General features: G+C 45.6%; 3 protein-coding genes across 4 annotated transcripts in view; 2 read left to right on the top strand and 1 right to left on the bottom strand.

The window, feature by feature from the left end:
• Window positions 1–120: 120 nt before the first annotated feature.
• On the bottom strand, window positions 121–3,847 carry GSTK1 (glutathione S-transferase kappa 1). 2 transcript variants are annotated; one of them, XM_024572861.3, is made up of 8 exons: window positions 3,655–3,847; window positions 3,051–3,132; window positions 2,732–2,860; window positions 2,282–2,382; window positions 2,086–2,121; window positions 1,159–1,275; window positions 693–786; window positions 121–414 (listed from the first exon to the last, which is right to left on the bottom strand). In XM_024572861.3, the coding sequence occupies exons 1-8, from the start codon at window positions 3,724–3,726 to the stop codon at window positions 365–367; spliced, it is 681 nt and encodes a 226-aa protein (XP_024428629.1). In that variant the 5' UTR covers window positions 3,727–3,847; the 3' UTR covers window positions 121–364. The 2 variants fall into 2 exon arrangements, with proteins under 2 accessions (XP_024428629.1, XP_071077809.1); XM_071221708.1 differs by lacking the exons at window positions 3,051–3,132; window positions 3,655–3,847 and adding an exon at window positions 2,947–2,980.
• Window positions 3,848–16,057: 12,210 nt separating this feature from the next.
• OR2A5 (olfactory receptor family 2 subfamily A member 5) lies at window positions 16,058–23,758 on the top strand. Its single transcript, XM_024572862.4, has 2 exons — window positions 16,058–16,197; window positions 22,146–23,758. Exon 2 carries the CDS (start codon window positions 22,160–22,162, stop codon window positions 23,087–23,089), a length of 930 nt encoding a protein of 309 aa, XP_024428630.2. The 5' UTR covers window positions 16,058–16,197; window positions 22,146–22,159; the 3' UTR covers window positions 23,090–23,758.
• A 2,017-nt stretch (window positions 23,759–25,775) lies between these two features.
• Window positions 25,776–27,852, top strand: part of KEL (Kell metallo-endopeptidase (Kell blood group)) — a 171,567-nt gene continuing 169,490 nt past the window's right edge. The window contains exon 1 of the mRNA XM_053925930.2: window positions 25,776–26,085. The gene's annotated coding sequence lies outside the window, so the exon portion shown is untranslated. The remainder of the gene's footprint in view (window positions 26,086–27,852) is intronic.

Below are 27,852 nucleotides of genomic sequence, written 5' to 3'. Positions count from 1 at the left end.
GTGGGCGGGCGGAGAGCTGGGAACACAGCCAGAGCTGCTCCTCTGCCACACCTGGAGTAGACAGCATGTGACCGCAGGGACAAGAACACACAAACACCACAGAAGACCCAGACCCAGAGCTGCTGCATCAGTGGCATTCAGTTTATTCTGGGGGACGCAGAGTGTGGGGCTTCCCAAAGGCACTTTCGAGGCACAGAAGAGCGAGCAGCCGTAAGAGTAATGCAGATGGTGCTCCCCCCTGCCCCACCAGCGCCACAGAGGAGCCTCCATACCGGCGCCCCTCGGTGGAGCAGGGGTGAGCAGATGGTTTTGCTTCCTCTGGGGTTCTGGGGTGAGCAGATGGTTTTGCTTCCTCTGGGCATCCTTAAAGTTTGGCGCTCACGGCTGGAGGCACAGGGCCCATCCACTTCTCCCCTGGATGGAGAAAACCACGCATGTCAGAGATGGCTCCACAAGCCCCCAGGAGTTCCCTCAGAAGAGCTGTGCTTGGCTGCCAGGTACAGAAGCTTCCTTCTCCCCTGTGGCGGAGAAGGCAGACCCTCCCCATCTGACCTCAAGCACCCATGTCTATATAAGGCTTCACTGTTGGAAATGCCGGGAACATTTTTTGCTCTGAATCTGTCCTTCTGGTCAGTGATATAATGTCAGTGGGACTGGGGTCAAGGGCAGCTCAGTGTGAGCCTGTCACTTACCCAGCAGGTGTGCCAGCAATTCCATCCGGTCGGAGCCAAACAGCATGTGGGTCTGGCCATCCAAGTGGGCCACGGTGACAGGCAGCCCAAAGGCCTAGAGAAAGCAGTACAAGTGCAGGGAGGAAGGTGTTTAGTTTACTAGGCTGGGGCCAAAGGCTATGGGTCAAAGGCTATGAGCCAATACTTGTCTGAGGTCACAGAAGCAAACAAGCCGGAGGTGTTTGGTAAGAGACTCCACAGCTCTAAGGAGTCTTGTAGCTCTCAGATGCTCTGTCCTTTCTCACCCTCTCTCCCCCGCTTTTCCTTTCCCTGGACTCAGGGGCAGGAAGGGAGAGGAAGGTCACCCGGGAGAGCTACAGAGGACTCATGTGGGGAGCAGCGTTTGGACAGGAGCATGGGGACCCAGCAGAGACTCCCAGACTCTGCTCTGCACTGGGGTTGGGGACGCTCATCAGGCGTGGCTCACCCCGTACTTGCAGGCTGCCTCGGTGGTCTCCTTGAGCTTGTTCTTCACCTGCGGTGTTGAGGTCTTTTCCAGAAGTCCCCGGGCTTGCTGTGTTGACAGGCCAGCCTTCTCTGCGGCCTGAGGGGACATGACAGGGAACGCAACTGTGTCTACATTAGTGGGAGAGAGCATCTCAGGAGAAAACTTGGGTCTTTCTACTTTCTGCCCCCAAGTTTTCCTGGCAAGGCCTTTACCCTCGCACAAGCAGAGGTCTATCCTTGCCAAGAGGGGCTATTTTCTTCCTTGAAAATCATGAGTTTGGTGGAAAACGCATGTGGCAAAGAGTCATCATTGCATAAATTTAACACCAGAGGGCGCCTTAGGGACAGCTCCTGACCTCTTCTAGAACCAATGAGGAGGCAGGTCCAGGCGGTACCAGACTTGGTCAGCCTTAAAGAGCTTGTTAGTAACAGAGCCAAAGCGATAATCTGAGCCCCTGATGCTAAGTCTGGGGCTCTTGCCTTCCCCACTTCTCAGCTTCCCTGAATATCTTGTGGTTTTTTGTGTGTTTTTTGAATCAAGGGCTGGGCTCTGATTCCCATGGAATTCCCTGGTGAGATTTCTATTGGGCTGTTTGCTAATACTTCATCCCTCCCTATGGAGTCACCAACGTTTATCCTCTCCCTCCCACTGACTACTTCCATCAAATAAATTCGAATGGAGAATTTTGCCCTTCCTCTTTCAACCCTGAGATATGCTTTTGAGAGTCCTCTTAGTCCCAGCCTTTCAGTAATCTGGCCTCTCACACACAGATAGCCTTTCTCCCCAAGTAACAATGGCCTCTTCCATCTAGAAGCGAAACTACATCCTCTCTGCCCTCAAATGCCAACTGCTCTCAGATTCCCTATGAGAGGAGGGGTGGGCTGGGCGCAGGGCCAGGACACTTACTGCCAGGATGCTCTGAGGGTCCGCGATGTCTTCGTCCTGGGAAGGAGAGAACACTCAGCAGGAAGGGGGTGGCCAGGTGAGGGGTGGCATGGACATAGGTCAGTGAACAAGAGGGGAGGGCAGGAGCAGCAGTCTGGAAGCAGGCCTAGGGGAGGGCCACCATGTCACCCAGGGTCTCCCAGAGCCTTGCCCTCACCCGTGACCAGACACGCATCCACAGTTCCCTGGACGCTTTCTCCAGCATCTCCGGGTGCTCCATGTTGACAGCGGTGAGGAAGCGCATGGCCGACAAACTTCCTGTGGGGCACAGGCACTCCCGGGTAGGGCTTCCCTAGCTTATTTCCCGACGGAGGACCTGCTTGCCCTTTCCTGCTTGTGACATCACATCCCCCAGAGCTCAGTTTCCTTCAGTCTCCCACCCAAGTGTCTCCCAACTCATTTGTCCTGCTCCTTCTCCTCTTGCATCCCCCCTGCCCCCCAACCTTCTGTTTGCTCAACTCTGATGCTAAGTTTTCCCAGGGTTTGTTTCATTGTAGTTAGCTGCCTGCCCTTCCTTCTTGGAGGGGTTACCTCCTGCCCCCCTCCACAATCTCCAACTCCGCTGCCTTCCATTTGCTGTCCTGTATCCGTATCCCACGCTCTTCACCTTTTTCAAGGATCACAGAGAAGAAATCCTTGGGCAACTGCAGAGGAACCTGGGTATGCTGTCTCAGGAGCTTAATGTCCGTTGTCAAGTACTGGGCCTTGCGGGGAAGCAGAGCTGGTGGCTTGTTTCCTGCAAGTGGAAAGTTGTACTTGCTGGTGAGAAGCGGCCTCAGGCTTGGGGGGCCCCTCCTGGGTTTTGGGTAGAGAACAAATTACCAGCTGCTGGTGCCCACATAAAGACCCACTGGAGGGCAGCCCCCCTGGGCCTGTGAAATCTGCGCTCCATCAAGTCCCGGGCCCAGGCGCTGCTGCCTTCATACCACTGTCTTTCATGATCCCTGCAATGAGGGTCGGGCGCAACTGCAGGTGGATGTTCCAGATGTTCTTGTATCGGCACAGGATCTGCAGGAGCAGAGGTGGAGATCGCAGCCCGTGTGCAAAGGGAAAGAGAAGGGTGTTTCACGACAACTGATTAGCCAAAGGCTGTAAGTACAAAGGAGGGGTTAGGCGGACCCCCTAAATTGCTTGGCTTGAAATGACTAAACTCTCTCACTCCTAGAACTCTATCCTAGGATCATAGCTCCTGTGGAAAGTTTCCGTCCTGTTCTGCACTCCTCCCCCGGCCCGCCCCCGCCAACTCACACGAGAGGGCTAAGAGGTGGCGGTGCATTGGCTTTCCCCTTGATTCTTTGGAGTTGCCACTTTTCCAAACCACTGTGGAAAACTGCTGTGTTAGGATATAAGGGCTCGGCCTGGAGCCAGCAACTGTTTCCATTTTACAAACAAGAAGTGACCTTCAGCCCTGGCTCTCTATCTGCCTATCCTAAACCCCTTTCGGCAACGCCAGGAACTGCACGAGACCGTGGGCTCTGTGTCCTGCGTTCGCCCTTCCCTCTGCCCCCGTCGTCGCAGCCTCGGCGTCACCTCGAAACCCAGCCAGGAATAGGGGGACAGCACATCGTAGAAGAGCTCCACGGTCCGCGGCAGGGGCCCCATGCTGCAGCGCAGAGAAGCCACCAGAGCTCCAGGAAAGAGGTGGCGCACTTTTCCTTTCCTCCGGAGCGCCGCGACACCGCCCCTGTTCCCGGCCCGCCCCGAGGACCGCCTCCCGCCTTCACCGCGCAGCCTCCCGGAGGGGAACTGCCCCACGCAGTCCCGGGCCGGCGGGGGTGCGCAGGGAGCCGGGGTGGGTGGTGTGTCCCGAGTGGCTGGGTGACCTGGGCACCTCCTTCCCTGGGGCGGAGTCTGGGGCAAAGGGAGTGGTTTCAGGTGCACGCAGCGTCTCTCACGGAGCTGTGCGCCCTTCTCAAGCCACTCATCCTCTCTGAACCTCAGTTTCCTGTCCGTCATAAAAATGGGAATGCTTAGTGATAACCCCTACCTCATATATTCTTGCGAGGAATGAAAGGACTCAGACTGGTAGCTGCATGAACTTCTTTGGACTGGGGCAGGGTAAGAAGTGATACATACAGATACAGATATAGATACATACACACAGGATCTGGCAGAAGTGACACCTGCTGGAGTGTGAGTGGTAGGGTAATAATATGGGTGTAATAATGTATAGTTTTAATGTGAACATTTCACCTAAAATGTCATATGGTGTGCTTGAGTTGATACTGTTATGTTACAGAATTACATGCTCATGATTTTGTAATAGAAAGGGCATTATTTGTGTCGGACCCTGTATATATTTATGTTTATATTTATATTTCTCAGAGCGTATCGCGACGCCTGGTACATGTTTGACCATGAACACATACTTTGTGAGTGAGTGAAGGAGGGTCTGAGGCCTCGCTGCCAGGATAACTGGAGTGACCATGGGGAAACGGCCTGTCCTGTGTGTTCAACTTTAAAAAGAATCTGGAAGCTCATTGTATATTAATATTGAATGATATCCTATATATTGAATATTAATTGAAAAGCAAGGTGTAAAACAGTGCATATTTTTGCTGTCTTTCTTTTAGGGATTGAAATACTCTCTAAGCGTGTGGATATGCACGTGACCTGTATGCTGGTTGATATGCTGAATGGCAACACAAAAAGCTGATTAAAATTGATTGCTTTCGAGGAGGGAAGCTAGGTGACTGGGGGAAGGGCAGGAGAGAGAGTTTTGTTGTGTATAATGTTTAACACCTTTTGACTTTTTGACCCATGTGAGTATATATTATCTGTCCAGAAAGAAAGACAGGCAGGAAGGATGGATCGAGGGAGGAAGGTAGGAAGAAAAACAGACAGGAAGGAGGTTGTGTTTAGGAACTTGTTCTGGCAGAATGGGGAGGGGATTGCAAGGAGACTTACTTACATGATTTATTTCCATGATTTATCTCACTTAGCTTTAAGGACAATGCCCATGATGAGGGCCATGTAGGAACACATGCGATGCAGTTTTAAGATATAATATTTTTCAAGAAATAACTGAGCATTTACATCACTGGTTCTAAACGCCTGGTTCTAAATGCCTGTGGATTTACTGAGGCTTAGGGGAGATCCTGTGTGCTAGCTCCCGCATTTAAGAAGCCAGGCCCAAATGTGGGAGAGTGGTTGACATTATCACGGATGTGATCTCGGATATGCTGTGCTATATTAAAAGAGGGAAGCCTTGGCAACCCAGGGTAAATATGATCAATGAATTTAGTTGGAACATCTCACAGTTCATCACAACATACCAGCGTGACAACATCGCAGCTGGAAACAACTAACACGTTCTGTCATTCTCCCCTTGTAAAGTATGTACAAACTATATTGGACCTGTGCACCAAAAGAAAAGAAAAAATGAAAATAGCTGTATTAGGGATTAGAAGTAATTTTATTAATTTTTCAGATGCCCTTTCAGGCTTTGATAATTTCTTTTTGTTCCTTTTCTAAAAAAATCAAGTAGCTTTATGGAGGTAAAATGACGTACAATCAACTGCACGTGATGAAAGTGTGCACTTGAATGAGTTTCCACATAGGCAGACACCTGTGAAACCATCGCACCAGGATGATTGTGAACTTATCCGTCCCCTGCCCCCCCAAAGTTTCCTGCTGTCTGTCCCCTGGCACTCTGTCCAGCCCTCCCTGCCCTCCATCCATGCCCTGACAACCAACCAGGGATCTCTTTTTCGTCACTAGAGGTTTGTTTGCACCAATCCTTCCAACACTATTAGATTAGATTATTTTATATGATAAAAATCTTCACATCCCAAGATAAATGTTAGAAGGCAGAGCCATTGTTTCCTGGTGTGGCAGTTGGGAGGCCGACCTCCCGAGGGTTAGAGAGGAGGCGCTTTATCAGGAATGGTTTTCTGAGAGCGCCTCTGGGGGAAGGAAGGCACAGGGAGAGGAGAGGGAAGGAAAGAGCATGGGTCTGAAGCAGACACTGGGCCGTGGTGCTGGCTCCAGCCAGCCCCACAGGGAATTCTGGAGCTGGGATGGCCCTGCAGAGTTGTCCCAAGTTGGGACACCCCCTCTTTTGCCAGTAATAGGATGAGGGCTGCCCTGGGAAGGGGGCTGACCTTGGTTAAGGTGTCTTTCAGCAGCAGGCTGTCTGGGGGGGAGTCATGTTTGAAGGGGCATCTGTGCAGACGCCATAGTGCCCTTGATAAAATAATCCTGATATTTCTCCCATCCTGAAATAATAGCATTAGAGAAACAAATTTCAAATTGTGGAAAGGAACAGGGCATTGAACTATTTTTGAGATTTTCTTTTTCTTTTAGAATTTGAAAGGACAGTGAGGACAGTCCTTAAATTCAGGTCCAAAAATGATTCATTTATTCATTAATTCATGCTTTCATCCCCTACGCAGGATTTCTCAACCTCAGCACTGTGGACGTGCCAGCCCGGGTAATTCTCCGTTCTGAGGGGCCCTCCTGTGCATGAGTGGCTGTTCAGGGGCATCCCTGGCCTCTACCCACTAGAAGCCAGTAGCACCCTCCAAACCCACTGTGACAATAAAGTATACCCCGTCTGTGCCGTGTGCTGTTCTGAGTGCTCAGGGATTCCAGAACTCAGTTTTTCCTTTGACGTGGGGGTCAAACGGCAAACCATTGGTTGTCAAATTCAATGTAAAGTGTGTAGTGTGTGTGTGTATGTGTGTGTGTTAGGGGGGGATGCGAGGGAAAGGAGAAAGAATCAGGGAAAACTTTCTATCAAAAGTGGCCCTAAATGAAGACTTGACGCATCGGTAGGAGTTAGGTAGGCATTTGAACAACGGGAGGGAGAGCAGGTGGAGCAGGGGGCGGGGGGAGAGCACCACCCCCCGCCCCCCACCCCGAGCCAGCGAGAGCCAGCGGCGTGTGAAAGCGCTGTCGCCCCAAGTCTGGAGTCTCGAGTCTTGAGAAACTGAGGGAAGTCCACATCTGCTGAAGGATTGGGAAGAGGGCAGTGCCGGAGATAAGGTTCGAGACGTGGTGGTTGGCGGCTAGATCACGTGACACGTCTTAACATCTCCGCCTGAATGATCTCAAGTTTAGTATGATATTTTAAAATGCATTTCATAGAAGAGAAGTAATTCCATTGCTTAAGTACTCAGAAGCGCTTCCGGTGGTGTAGAAAAGCACACAAGAACGGTTAGTAATTTAATCGTGTGTTCAATCACATAGCCACAAACATGTATCTTCATTATTTAGTCAATGCACAGAGCACTTAGAGCTGAGTTCCTGTCAGACACTGTTCTAAGTGTTTTTAACTCATTTAGCCCTGGTTGGTGTGGCTCAGTGGGTTGAGCGGCCCCTCTGTGAACCAAAGGGTGGTCCTTTCTATTCCCAGGTATCCAGCACAAGCCTGGGTTGCAGGCCAGGTCTCCAGTAGGGGGCGCGTGAGAGTCAACCACACACTGATGTTTCTCTCCCTCCCTTCCTCTCTCCCTTCCCCTTTCTTTAAAAATAAATAAAATCTTAAAAAAAATAACTCATTTAATCCTCATGACAGCCCTGCAAGGTAAAGTAGTGTCTTTTTCTTTAGCAGCTTTATTCAATAGGCTTAATTTATGTGTCATAAAATGTACCTATGGCCCGTGTACCATGCAGCAATTTTTACTGAATTTGTAGAGCTGTGCAGTCATCTCCATAATCCTGTCTTTGCATATTTGCATCAGCTCAAAAAACTCCCTCACACCGGTTTGCAATCAATTCTCTTCCCACTTTAGTCGCAGGAAACCACCGACTTGCTTTCTGCCTCCATGGATTTGCCTTTTCTGGAAACTTCATAATATGATATATATATATATATCATCTGGCTTCTTTCGCTTAGTGTGATGTTTTTGAGGTTCACTCATGGTGTAGCACGTATCAGTAGTTTCTTACTTTATATTGCTGAGTAGGATTCCATTGTATGCATGTAGCACGTTTTGCTTATCCACCAATCCAGCGATTTTCAACCAGGGTGCCACGAGAATTTTTAAAACATGCCATACATGACTATTTTTAAAAATTACTCATTTATTTTTTAGAGAGAGGGGAAGGGAGGGAGAAACAGAGGGAGAGAAGCATCGATCGGCTGCCCCTTGCACGTGCCCCAACCAGGGGACAACCTGCAACCCACGCATGTGCCCTGACCGGGAATTGAACTGATGACTTTGCGCTTTGCAGGGCGATGCCCAACCAACTGAGCTACACTGGTCACTGCACAATACCCGACTAGTGAGTCAGGGGCACTGACCTCTTTCCCCTTAGGTTGTGAAATAAAAAAAATAATTACAGCCAACTCAACAACAGCTGTCCAGTGTGAATGAATCAAAATTATACCTATTTTTTGGTGTGCTGCAGAATTTTGGTAATTAGTTTATGTGTGCCATGACATGAAAAGGGTTGAAAATTGCTGCACTAACCAGTGGATGGGTGTTTGGATTATTTCTAGTTCTTGGCCATTATAAAAACAACATTGCTATGAATATTTGCATATACATTTTGGTGTGGATGTATGTTTTTCTTTGGGGGGGGTAGATACCTGGGCCTAATGCTAAGTTTGTACTTCACTTTTTCTTTTTTCCCAAAGATTTTATTTGCTTTTAGAGAGAGGGGAAGGCAGGGAGAAAGAGAGAAGGAGAGAGAAACATTGTGTTGCCTCTTACACGCCCGCAACTGGGGACCTAGCCTGCAACCCAGGCATGTGCACTGACTAGGAATCGAACCTGCGAACCTGTTTAGTTTACAGGCCAGCATTCAGTCCACTGAGCCACACCAGCCAGGGCTGTGCTTCACTTTTTAAGGAACTGACAAACTGTTTCTAAAGTGGCTGTTCAGGTAGGCACTATTATCATCACGGTCCTGATTTCATTGATGGGGAAAACCAGGCACGGAGAGATTCAGAAACTTGTGCAAGGACATACATAAAGCCTGTAAGTGGTGGAAGAGGGAATTGATCCTGTGCAGTCTGGAGCTGGCCTCTGAGAACTCGACACCAAACTTTGGTGGCCTCTTCCTGCTCAGTTTCGAAGAACGAACCTTGTCTACTGGATTTTGGTTTCAAGCTGCTGGAAAACATGTTGTTCTGCTCTGCCCGTGGGAACTGGGCTGAAAAAACTTCTGTTTTGTCCCTTTCCTTTTTCACTTCTAAGGTCATTCTCTAAGCAAAGTTCAGCCCACTCCAGTATTTTTATTTTCGTGTTCCTCCCGTGAGAAAAATGAACAAACCTCGTGAGTGCACCCAGGATTTGTAAACTCTCCTGTGACCAAGTCCCCTTTTTTGGACCAGGCACCACCTTCTCAGGACAAAACAACATTCTAGCTGATGACTCAACGCGCGTGCCTGGTGGGTCCCTTTTCATGCAGCGCCTGGTGGCACACGTGACGGGGATGGCGTGTGGGCCGACTCGCAGGCACTCTGCGGCCAACTGCTTAAAATACCCTTTTCTCTGATTGGCAATTACTTCCTCCTGGTTTTAAGGACCAGCACGGTCATCAGTGCCTTCTCCTTCCAAGATCTGATGCGACCACCATCCTCTGCACCCTGACGTTCTGGAGGATTATGAAAGAACAGGACTGCCTGCCTGCTCTCTAACATGATCTACCAGGGATGTCCAACCTTTTGGCATCTCTGGGCCACACTGGAAGAGGATGAGTTGTCTTGGGCCACATGTTAAATATATTGCGACATGTAATCACAAAAAAATCTTATAATATTTTAAGCAAATTTATGATTTTGTGTTGGGCCGTGTTCATAGCCATTCCTGGACTGCATGTGGCCCTGGAACAAACCAGTGTGCAGATGCATTTTTAAGCCTTCAGGTTAAGGTAAATATTAATAGGCAGTTTGGTGATTGTCCTTAAAGAGATATGAACTACCTTGAGAGAGGCCTAATCATAGGCAAGGTTATAGTGAGGTTCTGCTGGGGTCTTTGAGTTCTAGCCATTTGTTCTTCGGGAGTGGGTGTTTTCTACGCATCATACTCTGAGAATACAATGCCGAAAATCTTATCGACTAGGAAGAGGCACAACTGTGATCCAAACTCAGGTCCCAAATTGTAAGCCCTAAATCATCCTGTCCCCAAGACTCCTGTCCTCCAGAGTCCCTTTGTGAGCCTGTAGGCTAAGCTCGGTGTCCCTCTTTAGGGTGCTTGTACCACCTGTGCGTCCTCTTGTCACGGCCCTTACCACAGCGCACTGAACTTTTGCACACCTCCCACTCTGTTGTAAACTGCTGGGAGGAAGTGTTTGTGTGGGTGTGTGGGTGTGTTTTCACCTCAGGGACAGAGAGGGTTGAGTTAAACCATCCCTTCAATTCCTAGCTCAGTTATACATAGAAGTCCCCACCCTGTTTTTTTTAAATCCTCACTTGAGGACTTGTTTATTGATTTTTTTAGAGAGAGTGGAAGGGAGAGAGAGAGAGAAAGAAACATCGATGTGAGAGAGAAACAGTGATTGGTTGCCTCCCACATGCATCCCGATTGGGGATCAAACCTGCAAACTTTTGGTGTACGGGAGGACGCTCCACCCAACTGAGCTGCCTGGGCAGGGCCCCACCATTGTTTTTTAAAATGTTATTTTTCTCTTGCACTCTTGAACCTCCCATTCATTATTATGGACAATAACAACCTCACTACTTAGTGAGTACTTACAGCCAAGCATTGTTTAAGCACTTTATATTAACTCAGCTGATTTTCACAACAGCCCCACAGAGTAGTTACTCCTAGCATTTCCCATTTTTCAGACGAAGAAACTAATTAAACAGAGAGATTAAGAGACTGGCCCAGGCTTTACCCCTGTGCAATATGGCTCTCTCAGACACGCGTGCTGCTGTGGTTAGTAATTACCAAGGACGTGAAATATCTCCTCCTGAAATGTACAGGGCTGTGCTGCGTGTGAGGTGTTTTCCCACGTGTAAGTGCTGTTTGTGCTTCTAGTTCACCGATTCCGACTGCAGCACGATATTCTGCAGGGGGCACCCATCGCACTTTCCCGACCCACGGGCCCTGTCTGGGGTGCCTTCCGCGCGCTGCCTCCACAAACAGTGCTGCAAGGACCTTCTTTCTCCATGTCCCTGCATGCACCTGAGCTAGGGTTTTCCTTGGGGGGACGTGCCCAGGGGTGGATCTCTGGGTCAAAGCATATGTAAATACCCCATTTCACCACGTGCTGGCAGATTGCTCGCCAGGAGGAGGGAATGATTTCACAACCCCGCCAGGAGGACAAAGGTGTTCCTTTCTTCACATCCTCGCCAACACGGCAGTTTGGGGCTAGTCTGAGGAATGTGAAAATAGTATGTTATTTGTTGTTTTAATTTGTATATTTCTGGCTAGAACAGGGACGAGCCCTTTCCTGTTTGTCGGCCGTTTGCGTTTTGGGGCGCGCACGTGCGCACAGCAGTTTTTTGTGTGGCTCTGGCTCCTGGTCTCTGGCTGCGTGTAGATGTTGTAAATGTCTCCTCCTGGCTGCCATCGGCGCCTTTCATGGAATAGAGTGCCCATCAATTTTTGAGTTTTGGGGATCTTGTGTAATGAGCCATTCTCTACCCCTTAGTCACACAATTATTCTGTATTTTCTTTGAACTTTGTAATTTTACCTTTCACATTTAGGCCTTTTATCCATTTAGATTTGCCGTTGTATGAGGAAGATTTACCTTTGTACGCAAGAGAAAGGGATCCAACTTCATTTTTCTCCGAACAGTGAGCCTCACTCCCAGAATTCATAAATGATCTATCCTTTGCCCACTTATATATGGTTCACTTTTTATCATATCTTCCGATGGATATTTTTTATGGTTATTCTCCTGTTCTATTAGTCTGATTATAACTTAGTAGTATGCCTTAATATATGGCAGAGATGAATTATTCAAGGACCTTTATTCTTCTATATAAGTTTTAGAGTAAGTTGTTGAGTTTATTACAACATTAATATTTTATTTCTAGAAAGATCTAGTAGATTTGTTAATAGATACATTATTTTTGCATCTATATGATTATTATTTACCTTTACAGTCTTACCACCTGGCGCAGTATCTCACCTATACAGTGTCTCAGTAAATATTGAAAACACTGAACTGTTTGTTGTTCAATGGATTTATGGTCCTCTCTTCAGGCAGCCGGCAGGGAAACATGCAGTGATGAGGGAGGCCACCTTTGAAGCCATCTTGTCTTCTCTGAAGCCAGAGGAGAGAAACGAGAGCAAAGATCAGGCAGTTGACCCCTTCCATAACCAATGGTGGTTTGGTTTTAATTCCTCTAATTACTAAATAAGATTAGCAGCTCTGGATTAAGAATAGCTTCAGCATAGAGTTTTAGAGGTGGCTACATACGTGGATCAATAGCTGTGTTCCTGGAATTTCAAAGGAAAATATGGAGCTTAAACCAAGAGGGGAAAGAGAGGAAAAAATGTCAGTTAATATAATCAAATGAATGGTGTGTTGAATATTGAGTTGCAAATACCTCTGCCAGAAAAGGTTCGTGCTGCAGAAATGAGGATGCTGCCATCTAGTGGCCATATTTTCAAACAACACCGTTTGATCTTTGCTCCTAAGTAATAAAAGGAAACAGGGTGCTTACATATAATGTTAGGCGCTGTTCTAAGGATTTTGCGAATTACAACAATAACCCCACTAGACAGAGATATTTAGCGCCCGTCTTTTAAAGGCAAGGACATTGAAGCTTAGAAAAGCCGAGCAACTTGCTCAAGAGTCACGGAGCTAATACGGTGTTGAAATCTGGGCTGTGCGGCTCTCGAACCCGAATGTTCAATCTCTGTGCTGTTTTGCCTGAGAGGAAGAGCGGGTGGTGTGCGGGAGTGGCTCCCACCAGGGAGAGCGCGTGGGTGCTGGGCATCTCTTCCCAACACACCGTGGGTGAGGAAGACTCAGAAGTCAGAGACAGAGCTGTGAGCTTTCTTTAGAGAAGCTGGAAAAGAGCTTCGGAAAGTAATTAAAACCTAATTTTGGGGGGGAAAATAGGATAGATTGTAAGGCTTTTCTTCATGATTTTTTGGGTAGAACAGAAACAGGTAGCTCATGACTATTATAGAACTTCTTACAGTAAAGGCTTGTGGAAGAGTAATGTGAAACTGATCAACTGCTGTAGGAGGAGAGAACACGAAACATTTGCGGGATCTATTTCGCCAGGCGCGTTAAAAATGGTCACATGAAACAGATTCGTCAGGAAAAACAAGCAGCACCATTTTTAGAGGAACTTTTGCTAAATTCAGCAGGAGATACTTAACCATTGTTGAAATGGGCAGAGTTAAAAGAACCGAAGTTTAGAGACGAAACACACGTGTGACAATTTGAATGGGGATCACGTCACACCCCGAGAATGGCCGTGGCATTTAGGAGAAAGGCACAGAGTTGCTGCGAGTCCCTGATGTAGAACCCACCATGTATTTGAGACTAACACTGCTGGAAATACCGGGTGGGGCAGAAGGAGGTGTACAGTTGTGAGTATGTGAAACGCAGTTTATTCTTTTATTATTTGTTAGTTATTGTATTATTTTCTATATGAGCAACTCTAAACCTACTTTTGCCCCACCCTGTATTTGAACTCTCCTCCCAGCCTTTAACAGACAGTCCTGGCAAGATGCTGATAGATGTTGGCTGCGATACATGAGGCTCTTTGTACTGATTTTCTACTTTTCTCTGTGTTGGAAAGTTTCCATAATTAAGATTTCAAAAAGAGCCAAGCCATCTGGTTCTTTCAATGACTATATTCAGTAAAATGAATAAAAGAAAAGTTCAAGATCTGTCAGAAAACGTAGGCCTGTGAGGCCGTGTGGAGGACTTTGCCTGACCAGCGGTAGAAGCATGGCTAAGGGGAGGCCACTGGAGGATTTTAAGCAGGTGCATGTGTGCCTGTGTGGGAAGTCCAAGTGTGTGTATGTCTGCTCATCGAGGAATGAAACTGGAGTCAGTATCATGGACGTGGTTGAAAGGTAAATGCTAAAGCTTGTGGTGTGAACATAGTCAATCATTTAGGTGGCACTAGGGTGACCAACTATTCTGGTTTGCCCAGGACCAGGGATTTTTCTGAGATGCAGAGTTTTCAGTCCTGGATGGTTGGACAGCTTAGCCATGGCAACAGGCAAAGTGTACAAGTTGTGAGTGGGTTCTGTGTTTGAAGGGTGTTTGGTGGGTAAGGAAACGGGAGAAATACCAGGCAACCGAGCAGATGCAGGAGCCAGCGGTGGAGAGGGTCATCAGCACTGTGAGATCAGCACTGGGTCATCCACCGGATGACCCATCAGCACCGGGACTTCCTCACATCGGGACTGGCCAGACCTATCTGCAGTTACGTAGGTGTTGAAAGCAAAAACCAAAACAAAACTTCTGCCATCGGGTACCACTTAATAAAATCAGTGCTAAAAGCCGAAATCGCGTCAGTGCTTTTGGAAAGTAGAGTAGAGATGTAGGAATTAATGAGTTAAATAACTCACGGAAAGGTAAACTGCACAGGCAAAGGCATTGTAATCAGTTAGCAATAGGGTTAGTTCACAGAGAGGTGAAAGCAATCTCTTGCAGTATTTGCAGGTAATTAATTTTTATTAATTATGAATGATTTTATTAATCAAACATAATGTTGAATGAATCTTAGTCAAACATAATGTTGAACAAATCTTAGTCAAAAATATGAATATAAAACATAAAGAGGCGGGTAGCTCCGTTGGTTAGAATGCTATCCCCATAGGCCAAGGTTGCAGGTCAGTCCTCCGTCAGGACACGTACAAGAAGCAACCAATGATGCATCAGTAAGTGGAACGACAACCTCCCACCCCAACACCTGTCTCTCCCCTTCTCTCTCTGCAATCGATCAATTAAATAACCCCCATAAACATAGCTGACTTCCTATACTCCCAAACAGGTGATTTTACTCTATTTGCTCATCTTGTTGATCTTAATTCATCAGTGATTGAGTCTGCTTGGCATTTGTTTTGCTGTGCTACAAATGAGGTTCTGGGCTAAGGGTTTCAGGGACAGTAAGATGAGCTCAGGTCTTCCGAAGTGACAGCGAATGTTTTTCTTTTGTCAGAAGGCTGCCTCAGGCAGCGTTGGGAGCAGCCCCCTGGGCCGGGTCCCCGGGGGCAGCTTGAACTTCGGGGTTTACTCTCTGAGGATGTGTGGGCTCTGATTCACGCGAGTGTTGTCAGGTCGGCTGAGACTCACCTCAGCCAGACATCTGCCAGTCACAAGGCCTTTCCATTCTCGTACCTCCATCACTTCATGGCCAGAGCTTACCTTGGACTTTGTTCTTTTTTTATTTTCAGAAAGAGGGGAAGGGAGGGAGAAAGAGAGGGAGAGAAACATCGATTGGTTGCCGCTCACATGTGCTCCAACCAGGGACGGAACCCACAATCCAGGCACATGCCCTGACCAGAATTGAATCTGTGACCTTTCGCTTTGAGGGATGATGCCTAGCCAACTGAGCCACACCAGTCAGGGTGACATGTGTCTTCTTGAGAGGTTTTATTCCATTTACAGGTGGTAGCCCAGGCTCTATGGGGACCCATTTATTACATATTAGGATTGGGAATAAGAAGTTTGAATTAGCAAAACTATTCTACACCCAAGTGATAAATTGCAATATTTGCCTCAGGCTCCAGTTTGCGAATCTATTTGCATCCTCTGAGAATCTATCTGCTCCTGCCCTTTCCAAAAATATTTCCTCTAAGGACAGTGAAACACAGGTGATCTTTGTTTTTCTCCAGAGAGAATGTTCAGCAAAACTTTTTTTCTTTTTTTTTGCGCCTCCCTTAGGAAAGATGTATATCGAGGTAATGATGTATGGGGCGCCATTGGAAAATCTGAATTCTCAAGAGTCCAATTGGTTGGATGGAGCTGATCAAAAATGCTGCCTTTGCTCCTAGGGGTGCAGAGACAATAGCTGTGTTACCCTCCAACACCATCATTAAGGGAAGTGAGTATTTTCAACCCTGGGATTTCTCACCATGGAGACAGCTAGAAGAAGGAGTAGGCCTGCCTTCCACGGAATTGCCTCCAGGTTAAAGTAGAATCTTAAGGTCACAGCGAGAGTTAACACCGCCGTACACAGAAGAGATTTATTAGCACTGGTAGGTGGTTTGGGATGAGTATGATTGCCGTAGGACAAGGAGGCAGCAGAATTCACCTGGACTACGGTGACAGATGTTTGTCTCCTCGAGTCAGAGTGCGTGTTCAAGGAAGCTGGGCTGGGGAGAAACAAATTCTTGTGGGGGGCTCTTCCTAGCTGGGCTGCGAGCGTGGACCTTCTCACTCCATCTGACGTCCTTCCCTGTGTCTCTTCCGATAATGGGATGAGAAATGGAGACCAGAACTTGCCCTAAAAGAAAACTAAGTAGAAAGACAGCCCAGGCTGGGGTGGCTCAGTAGTGGACTGAGTGTGGGCCTGAGAACCTACAGGGTCGCAGGTACAATTCTAGTCAGGGCACATGTCTGGGTTGTGGGCCAGGACCCCGGTTGGGGGCATGCATGAGGCAACCGATTGATGTTTCTCTCCCTCTCTTCCTCCCTCCCTTTCCCTCTCTCTAAAAATCAATAAATAAAATCTTTAAAAAATAAAAGGAAAAACATAAGTAGAAAGACACAGAAAATGTGAAACTACTTGTCCAGGCCATGACCTCTGCCTGTGGCTTTCTGAACTGGGCCACAGAGGTGAGAGGTCATCCTACGCCTAGATGAAGGTTTTCCATGCAGAGATGTTACATAACTTGACCCAAGTCACTTAATGGAAGGATAAACATAGTTATATATAGTTACGGAGACTTCCGCCAGTCAAATTTTCAATATAACACTTGCTACTAACCTTGGTATCAGAGAGACTGGCCGTAGCCTAAAAGCAAACAAAAGTCCTAGTGAGAGTGTTTCTAAGCGGTATTTATTGCCTGTCATGAAACGGCAAAATGGTTATGGCAGTTTCTGAATTATATTCTATCCGCTTGTTAAAGAGTATCGGTGTATTTCCTACTCCGACACATGTCTTGTAGGAAAGTGTTTTTCTGGCCTCAGGAAAGGACAGGATGGCTGGCAACGCGGCTGGATTGCACGAACATACGGTGGAGCTGGAACGTGCTGCCGGGGTTCCCGTGCTGTGTGTTGGGTGGGAACCCTGCCCATGTGAGGAAGCCCTCTTCCTGACTCTGTGTTTTTATTTCCCCGAGCTGATAACATTGTAATTACATCGATTGGCAAGTGGAATTACTTTCAACCATCAAACGCTCTCGTGTTTATTCTCTCTTCCATTGCTATAATGACTCCGTGTTATGTGATATCTTAACTTTTATTTTTAGTTTTGGCCAATCGAAAAATATGAATATAATGGTAACTAAAATGCAGCATAAACGATCAGGTAGTTAGAATTAAAAAAACACAGCTGCAAACAATAATCTGGGAAGTAAGATTGTGACGCAGATAGGCAGAAGTTCTTAATCAGTGGAAATGGGTTATCCTTATTTAAATTGTTAACTTTCCAGTTTAGAGATTACATGTATTTAAATCATTGCTGGTTGTTTCTGATAGTGTCTAAAAAGATTGATATATTCCTGAGGTTTCTTACCCTATCCTGAACTCTAGACAATTATTTTTGTAGCTAAATTTAATATCCCTTGCTGAGTACACTGTTAGGTAGAATCATCCCTTGCTCGATCATATTTATAGAAGAGAAAAGTTTGGGAGGTCACGTGAGATTTTACTTCCAAGAGATGCCACTCCACCTTAACTGATGCTTCTCTCGGGTTCTTAGTTTAAAACCTTCAAAGCTCTGCTATGCGTTGAACTGTGATTTCAAAGCTACTTTAAACAGTTCTTCTTTTGATTAATACCACTTCCTCTTCAGATGTCTCCAAATTAGAAGTGCAAAGTAGATCTAAACTAGAAAATGCATTTGAGTGTTATAACTTTTCTATAGGTTTATAACAGTCCAATATTATAGACTAAAATTATTGCCAAATCATTAACATCTAATGGTAAAAATTTTATTTATTTAAAGTGAAAATAACAGCTTTGCAAACACACAGGACCTAGACAGACAGGATGGGCCACAAGTAGGTTTACAGTTGTTCATATGGAAAATAGTACAATAATTAATAAGTAATAATCCAAGAATAAATGAACTGTTTTGTGCGCTCACAGCTTTCACTCAGCCCTGTATTTAGTCCTCAAAGTATGTGTTTTTCATTGGGTCTGGCACCTATGCATCTAACAAAAACATCAGTTTCCACTCAAAAGGGCAGAAAGATGTATATGATAATGCTATCATATACATTTTATATGCTGGAAACATTGGAATTCAGTTGAAAGGCCTTCTGTACCACGCTCTTCACTAGGTTATCCCTGGCTATGTCTTTAAAAATAACTGGAGAGTTACAGTGACAATATGCTTATTTTTACTGAAAACTTGGACCAATACTACACAGTTAACATCAGCTTATAGAGACGCCCCACTTGTGATGAGCTGGTACCCAGAACAGTCTCAAATCCACCACCATTGCAGAAAGGGCCATGCTGTCTTTGTCCTTACTTCTGACTAGCCTAGACACAATGAGCTGGCTGGCCCTCGTTCTTTATGGCAATTGTTTTTGCATAAGCAAAGAGAGCTCTCTAATCAAATGGGAAGTCACTGCGAAGAATTCACAGGAAGTCCCAGGACTGTCATGCCCTTTAAGGCATCCCTTTGACTGTCTGTAAATAGGTCAGTGGATACACCGGGTGAGTATCTGTGCCTGCATCCAAGACAGATCCCGCAGCATTCTCCAGTCAGCATCTCACCTGTACAAAAGAATATATAAGCACTGCCCATGTGTGTTCATTACTAGGATCACACTACCTGCATGGGTCTTAAAAAAGAGAGGTGATCACCCTGGCTGGTGTGGCTCAGTGGATTGAACACCGGCTTGTGAACCAAAGGGTTGCAGGTTCGATTCCCAGTCAGAGCACATGCCTGGGTTTCTGGCCAGGTCCCCAGTAGGGGGCCCCGGAGGAGCAACCACACATTGATGTTTCTCTCCCTCTCTCTCTCCTTCCCTTCCCTTCAGGCTAAAATAAGTAAATAAAATCTTTATTAAAAAAAACAAAGGTGATCATATATATGAAGAATTGTAATTTTAGTACAAAAGTAAATTTAACTTACAATGTACTGAAAAGTACTTGTGTCTATGTGGAAAATTTGCTGTAATTGTGCAAGATAAAATGACATCTCCCATGTGTGTATAAATGCTGCGATGCTATGCTAAATAGCAATACGTGATACATTTATTCTCTTCTGTGTAGTAGATGAAGTTCGGGCTGAAAAGTCTTGCTTCTGATGTCACTTATGTAAGGAAGAATAGTAATTCTCAATGTAGAGCCTAAAATTGAGACGACAATAACTACAATGGATCGAGTTTAAAAAATATTATATATAACCAATGATAAATGTTTAACATATGCTTTCTAAAGGGGAGGGGAGCCTTACTTACAGCATTTGCCAATGTCTGTGGTGTAAATATTCCCGCCAGGGCCAATTTCAAGCAATGAATATGTCATCACTGAGTATGGAGTGGGAAAGACGTAAGTACAGTCAGCGCTGGTAAGCCGGTGAAAACAATCGAATGTTCGGGAGTTGCAGAGGTTGTTAAATATCCATTTACTTTCCTCTATTTTTTACTAGCCTTCCCTTAAGTTAGAATGAATACATATGAATATTTCTGGCCTAAAAAGTGAGCGGAAGTGATGGGCATCGTTTCCCAGCTGAGGCAGCTGTGAACAGGTGTGCACCTTCTGTCTCCCCGCTGTGACTCTGAGGACGCGTGTCCCCTACGGCACAGGCACAAGAGGAGAGAGGGCTGCCTCTCCCACATCTGACTCGAGAGTGTAAGATTCACATTGCTGTGTAAGGCACGGGAGACTTGGGGTGTATCTGCTGTTGTGCCCCCTGCATATGACGCAGGAGGATTAAAAAGGGTGGTGTATAGGATGGCACTGCCATTTAGAAAACTTCAGAAACCAAAACAAGGTGTGTCTGAAGTGTGGTAACCCTTGGGGACCGGAGGGCAGTTAGATCAAGGCATGGTCACAAGGCTAGTAATTAGGGGAGGGTGAAGGTCTGCATATTGTTTGGTGGTCCCGGCGTGGATCCTCCAAAAGTGGACGCTGAGATGGCCTTTGCAATGCAGAATACTTTTTTAGGGATCAGTACTTGCAGAAGGGAGGGGGAGGTAAGAAACCTTCAATCTCAGCACAGTAAAGGTTCACTAAACTCTACAGGCAGCTCTGAAGCACATACGACCCCAGTTTCCCCACGCTGGGCTGCAGGGGTGGGGTCTTCCTGTCCCACCACAGTCAGTGGTGGGTTGTGGGCAGCGTCGGAAGCACCCGTGCTGGGTGAGGCATCTCTGCATCTGAGGCAACTGGGAAGGAGCTGCGAGCTGGGGGTCAGGGGGTGGGCTGTGTATTGGCAGCTGGGGCAAGACAGTATCCCCCCAAATCAGCGCTCTCCTTACCTGCCATTTAGGTTGCATTCAAGTTCAAGGAGCCTCTTTTTCTTTCGTTGCTGCTTTCCCATCTACCACTTATCAAGTAAAGGCAAGAGTAACCCAAGTGGGTGAATTATTCCCAGTTCCAGTCAGAGGTTTAAAGGAAACACCTCTTGGGGGTCCAGCATAATAGAAAAACCCATCAGCCCTGGCTGGTATGGCTCCATGGATTGAGCACTGGCCTGTGCACCAAGGGGTTACCAGTTCGATTCCTGGTCAGGGCACCTGCCTGAGTTTCAGGCTGTGTCCCCAGTTGGGGGCGCATGGGGGCAACCACACATTGATGTTTCTCTCCCTCTCTTTCCCCCTCCCTTCCCTTCTCTCTAAAAATAAATAAATTAAATCTTAAAAATAAAAAAGAAGTACCCATCAGGTAGGACAACCGCAAGGGAAGTCTGAATGCGGGTTTACAGTCTAAATTGCGGAGTCAGCCACCTTCCCCACTGAGGGAGTCTGGCCCAGGTGGAGCTTTAAAATATCTCTTTTGCTTGCATTTATTTTTCTATTCACTGGAAAATGAAAGGTGTGTCCTTCATCAGCAGTTTCACTCCTAGGAATGCATCCTGAGATTTTCATTAAAAAACAGAGCACAGATATATACAACATATACTTACACATACACACATTGCTCGTGTGCTGCACAGGCATGGGTACTGCCCCATAGCACGTGGTAAATAAAATGCACATAGTCCCTAATCTAATTGCCAGAAGGTGAGATTCACTAAGTTACAGTATATGTACGAAATGAAAAAAACCCCACTCAACCATTAAATGTCATAGAAGACTATGACATGAAGAAAGGCTCGAAGACGCCACTGCCAAAGGAGCATCAAAGGACAGATATAATATTTATTTTAAAAGTTTCTAATACATGGTAGGTGCACATATATGCACTGCAAGACTAGACATTCATAACACCAAAGTAATCAAAATGCTTCCCTAAAAACATAGATTTTAAAGTTATTTACATGATGTTTCATTATTTTGTTTCTAAAAAGAAATAGAAAATTGTCATATCTTCAGGGAAGACACAAATCTTATCCACTATGAATAAGCCTTTTGAAACTTTGACCAGTGACTTAAAATTGTCTGTTGTCAACAAATTCTTCACAAGGAAAGAAAAATAAGTAAAGGAATTAAGTGAATAACTAAAATAAAGTTCGAAAATTATATGTTTTAAGCTAAAAATAAACCACCGGTTAATATAAATACTTTAAAATTAGTGAACTACGTAAGATCTTTGAAAAGGAGCCAGAAAAGCTGAAGTAGAGGCTCTAGAATGAAGAATTTGTTTGTATGGCTCTATTACCAATGATACAATTTTACATTATGCTAAATAGTTTGTTTTTCCTTTATAAATGTGGTTTTGAAATGTTTGTTAGATTAAGATGGAAAATTATTGAAACATAATAGAGACTAGCATGTGTACATACATTCTTTTGTATTAAATAATTTCAATTTTTATTGATTCTTTAGCTCTTATCTTTCTATCACTTTCCTCTCCTTGCCAGACTGTCTTTAAGGAATGGGGGGAAACCAGTCATGGGTCACAGAGTTCGTGCTGCTGGGGTTCCAGCTCAGCGCAGAGACGGAAGTGCTCCTCTTCTGGGTCTTCTCCCTGTTCTACGCCTTCAGTCTGCTGGCAAACGGCATGATCTTTGCACTCATCTGTCTGGACCAGCGATTACACACCCCCATGTACTTCTTCCTCTCCCACCTGGCCGTCATTGACATGTCCTTTGCTTCCAACAACGTCCCCAAGATGGTGGCAAACTTAGTGAACCAGAATAGAGCCATCTCCTTTGTCCCGTGCATCACACAGACCTTTTTGTATATAGCTTTTGCTCTCACAGAGTGCCTGATTTTGGTGGCGATGTCCTATGACCGGTACGTGGCCATCTGCCACCCCCTCCAGTACACTGTCATCATGAGCTGGAGTGTGTGCACGGTCCTGGCCGCCACGTCCTGGTTGTGCGGATTTGTCCTGGCTCTGATACATGTGATTCTCCTTCTAAGGCTGCCCTTCTGTGGGCCCCGGGAAGTAAACCACTTCTTCTGTGAGATCCTGTCTGTCCTCGAGCTGGCCTGTGCTGACACCTGGATCAATGAAGCTGTCATCTTTGCTGCTTCTGTCTTTATCTTAGTGGGGCCCCTCTGCTTGGTGCTGGTGTCCTATACTAGCATCCTCTGGACCATCCTGAAGATCCAGTCTGGGGATGGCCGCAGAAAGGCCTTCTCCACCTGCTCCTCCCACCTCTGCGTGGTCGGGTTCTTCTTTGGCATAGCCATGGTTATTTATATGGTCCCAGACTCCAGTCAAAAAAAGGAACAAGAAAAAATACTGTCCCTGTTTTACAGTCTCTTCAATCCATTGTTAAACCCCCTCATCTACAGCCTGAGGAATGTTCAGGTGAAGGACGCCTTGTGTAGGGCACTGCAGGTGAGGTCCAGGTGAAGGGTGGACAGAACTTTTGGCTAAGCAGGACCTTTTCTCTTTGAGATGTAGTTTGAGGATGATTTAAATGTCAGAAAAACTACCTAACAGTAAAGTTTGATAAGAGAATGTGAATTGTCCAAGACTGAAAATGGGGGAAATTTTGACATGCAAGGATAGTCTCTGAGCAGTTTTGTTCAGAGATGAGGCATCTGGATTATGGATTATATGCTTCATGCTATAAAAATTTATAGAGCCCATTTCTTCAAGAACTAGATTAGTAGTGTCTTAAGAAAACATCTTTTTGTTGTTGTTGTTGTTGAATTGCAGAAACAGTGTTAACACTTCCCTAAGTATCCAGTTTAATCATAAACATTCACATCACCTGGTAACAGGTGGTAAATTTCAGAGAAATAAACACCCAGAGGAAAAACTTCTTGCTATAAAGAGTAGCTTAACACCTGCAATGATCGCAGAGCTGCTTATTTCTATAATACCAACTCAGAATCAAGTGAAGGAAGGAATGATATTCTCTGTGGGGTAGCCAATGATTTCCCAGTGCTCTAACTAGAGTTGAAAAATATTTAGCATTGAACAAAAATAAGATGATACCATCTTACAACTCCTTATAGAAATGTTTCCATTTCTCTTTGGCTTCTGTTTTTATTTTTACCTCCCATTTATGTTTTACAACATACAGAATGAAAGGCAGACTTGTGCCCTAGTTACTTCACTTCCACGTTATTTCTATACCTCTTGACAAACTATATCAATGATACAGATTCAAGAAGCTCAGAAAAACTCAAGCAGGCTATCATATAAAGAAAACCTGTACATGAACGACAATAAAAAAAGTGAAAAGAAAAAGAAAAAGAAAAAGAAAACCTCACTGGAAATATATTAGTCAAACTATTAAAATTGAAAGATAAACAAAAAGTCTTAAAATTGGCCAGGAAAAAAATGAATTACTTTCAAAGGAACAACAATAAGATTATAGCTGACTTCTTACTAAACACTGTAGAAGCCAAAATTAAAAGCTGTCAACACAGAATTCTGCACGCAATGAAACTGTCCTTTAAAAATGAATTCTTTAAACAGAAAAAAAAGTAGAAAAGAAGGAAAGGTGGAGTACCAGGAAGAAAAAAACACGGCAAACAAAATTATCAGTAAATTCCATAGCCTTTCTTATCCTCTTGAGTTTTCTAAATTATATTTGATGGTTCAAAAAGAAAAAAACGTAATATTGTCTGGTGTTATTCTAAACTTACATAGAGGAAACATTGAAGACAATTATAAATTGGAGAGAGTAGAGAGATACAAAAAGAAGCAAGATTTCTATACTGCACTCAAACTGGTTTAAAAAAATAACATCAGTTGAATGTGATATGTATATACAACATCTAGAGCAACGAATGAACTATACAAAGCAGTGAAAAGCTGTACAAAGAGATATTCTAAAAACATTATAGATAAATCAAAATTTATAGAGATAAATTGTAAGACAAATGTCCAAGTAACCCAAAGGATGTCAAGAAACATAAACAAAAAATAGAGCTGCAAAATATAAAATGTCAGACTTAACCCCTAAAGTATCAATAATTAGACTAAATGTAAATGTCTAGGTAAACCAATTTAAAGACAAAGGACGGCAGAGTGTATTAAAAAGCATTACTCTTCCTTCTGTTCCTTGTTTGCTGTCTGTAAGAAACTCACTTCAAATATACCAAATAGGTAGACTGACATAAAAGGTCGGAAAAAGATACATCATGCAAACATTAATGAGAGGAAAGGAAGAATGGCTATATTAATATCAGATAAAGCAAAGAAGATGATCAGAAGCAGAGAGGGATATTACGTAATGACACAAGTTTAATCCACCAAGAAGACACAGCAACTCTAAATGTGTATCTCTGTGCATTAAACACCAGAGATTCTAAATATGTGATGTAAAAGCTGGTAAAATTGTAAGGAGATAGAGACAGATGCACAGGTGGTTAGAGACTTCAGCAACCCCATTTCAACAAGGGACAGAACAACTACACAGAACAGTAGCAAGAATGTGGATGAACTCAACGACCCCAGCCACCAAAAGAATCTAACCAGTGTGTATAAAATATTCCATCAATAACAGCAAAACACACAGTTTTTTCAAGTGCCGACAGACCACACCAAGATAGACATATTCTAAGCCATAAAAAAATAGCTCAAAAAATTTTAAAAGAAATAAAAGTCACACAGAATGAGTTCTCTAACTACAGTGGAATCAAAACTAAAAGTCAGTATTAAAAAGATTGGGAAATTGCCAACACTCGAAAATAAAAGAAAAACACTATTAAATAATTTATAAGTCAAAGTCTCAAGGGAAATAAAAAATACATTGAACGGACGGAAAATGAAAATAGAACATATCAAAGTGCTGAGAGGGAAAAACATCGATAAAAGCATACGACAGAAAAGAGGAAATCTCGAAAGAATAATACATGTTCCTAACTCAAGAACCTGGCAAAAGAAGAGCAAAATAAACTCAAAGCAAGCACGGAGTGGGAAATAACGAAGAGTAGAAAACACTGACATTTGAAACAGAAAACAACATTAGGTAGATCAATAAAACAAAGAACTGGTCACCTAGAAAGGTGCGCGTGCGCAAGTCCAGGGCCGAGAAAGAGGTCAAAGGGCAAGGGGGCGGGGCCTCAACGGCGGGCCGACGGCCGTCGGCCGCCGGGCGCTTCGGCCGTGCGCTGCGGGGGCGGGTGTTCAGTGCTCGAAGGCCTGCGACGCGGGTGCCGTGCTGCTCCCTGGGGGGCCCGTCCCCAGCGCCGGCTCTGCGGCCCTTGGGCGCCTCCCCGGGTCCCCGAGGACACAGCGCGCTCGCAGCCGGTGCGGGAGCCCCCTCCCTGCGCCAGGGCCGCCTGCTCCGCGGCCGCCAGCGACGCCGGGCAGGTGCGAAGGGGCCGGGGGAGCGACTTGGCGAGTAGACGCGACCCGGTGCAGCGCCCACTGCCTTCGCTGCAGGGCAGGTAGGTCTTTTCTGCGCTTATCAGCAGCGTGGCCCCCCGGTGCCAGTCTCCGCCTTCAGGAGCGGGACACTCCCGGCATCGACGATGCCCCAGGGCGCGCCTCAAAAATCTGAGAAATGTATGAAAAATGAAAGCGTGGCTCAAGGGACCCAGAACCGGACAGAATGGAATTGAACAATATGGAAGGGCAGCTTTTCCGAACGAGAGAAAAGTAACCCCCATGAATCACAATTCTTCTAATCAGAACCTAGCTGGACGTGCTCAATGAGCTCTAACAACTTTGGCTTCTTTTCTCATTTTTCAAGACTCCAGATAAAACATGGGACTTTTGACCTCTTAACACGCAATCACTCCCTAAATACAATTACTAACAATTTACAATTATTTTACAATTAGATGAAAGCTATGACTTTCTGCAAATTCATCCTTGAGTTGGATTATATTTACCACATCAGTGCAAAGCCAACAATTTGAAAACCAATTTTCAGGTAATTTAGTTTGGCAGTTGTTTAAATGGTCAGTGTGTTGATTTTCACTCATTCTACTTTCAAATAGAAAGTATAATCGAATTCTGCAGGACCTCGCTGGAACCATGGGAGCTATAAATGCAGGTTGAAGTGAGAGCTGTGATTGCAGGAAGTGCCCGATGCTGACAGATAACGTTCGAACCCGAGAACATGTTTGTTGCAGTTAACAGCCGACTGTGTTGTGAATGTCGTTGTCCTTTGTGTATATTTGTGTGTTGTGTATGTATATATGCTTCTGACAAAGAATTAATGAGACGTGTAAAGAAACAGGGAAGAATGACCCATACTCGGAAAAAACCAAACAGGCAACAGACACTGTAAGAGGGACCAGACGCTGGATTTCATAGACAAGGGCTTCAAAGTGGCCACTCTGAAAATACGTTCGATGAACGGACGGAAACTGCGATGAAAGGAGTAAGGGCCGTACCGGTTTGGACCACCACGTCACATTCCGTTACCAAAGGATGCATTTTCCAGCTCATGTGGTCCAGCGGCGGGCAGAGAGAGAGCCCAGCACTTGGACGTGCCGTGCTGCCCACCATCCTCTGAGCGGTGGTTTGTTAGAGACTTGGGACGGCAGTCTACACGATTGTTACCCGGAAGGGGGGAGATGAGGCACGAAGGGTTTGCTTACAGACCTCCCTGAGGGTGCGCTCACACTCAACACGAGCAGGGCCCGGGGAGAGTCCCCCTTCACAGATGCCTCCACTTTTCTGGGGGTACTTGAGGGAAGGGGTGTGGGGGATGCTGGTACCACCATGCAGTTCTCCCTCACATTTTCCCGACTGTCTGTTTTCCTGCCCCAGAAGCAGGGGTGATCCCTAAGCAAGACACTGTAGCTCTGCCTGAAAACGTTTCTGCCAGAATTCCTGACGGCTGCTGGGGTGCCTGTGTTTTCACCCCATCCAGCAACACCGGGGGTGGCAGTGACGCAGCTGTACTGCCTGGTGGTTGAGGTGGCCCACCAGTCCTGCACCTGTGTGACCCCACCCTCTGTAAATGGGGTTGGACTGAGAGACACGTGCTCAGCTGTGAGCGATCCGTAACAGCACAGGCACTGAACCTGTTTCCCTTCCGAAGGAGGGAATCTGAGTGAAAATCAGGGATAAATGGGGAGGAGGAGGAGGAGGAGCTGAGAGAAACAAAGGGAAATAAGGGAATCTAACATTACGTCGGACCCTCAAGAAAGGCTTGCAGCTGCAGAACGATACCGTCTCAGCACAGTTATACCAGACGCACA

Source organism: Desmodus rotundus, chromosome 6, assembly GCF_022682495.2.
Source record: "Desmodus rotundus isolate HL8 chromosome 6, HLdesRot8A.1, whole genome shotgun sequence".
NCBI classification, from domain to species: domain Eukaryota; kingdom Metazoa; phylum Chordata; class Mammalia; order Chiroptera; family Phyllostomidae; genus Desmodus; species Desmodus rotundus.
The sequence above is the reverse complement of the archived record's forward strand: the minus strand, read 5'-3'. Positions and strand labels throughout refer to the sequence as shown.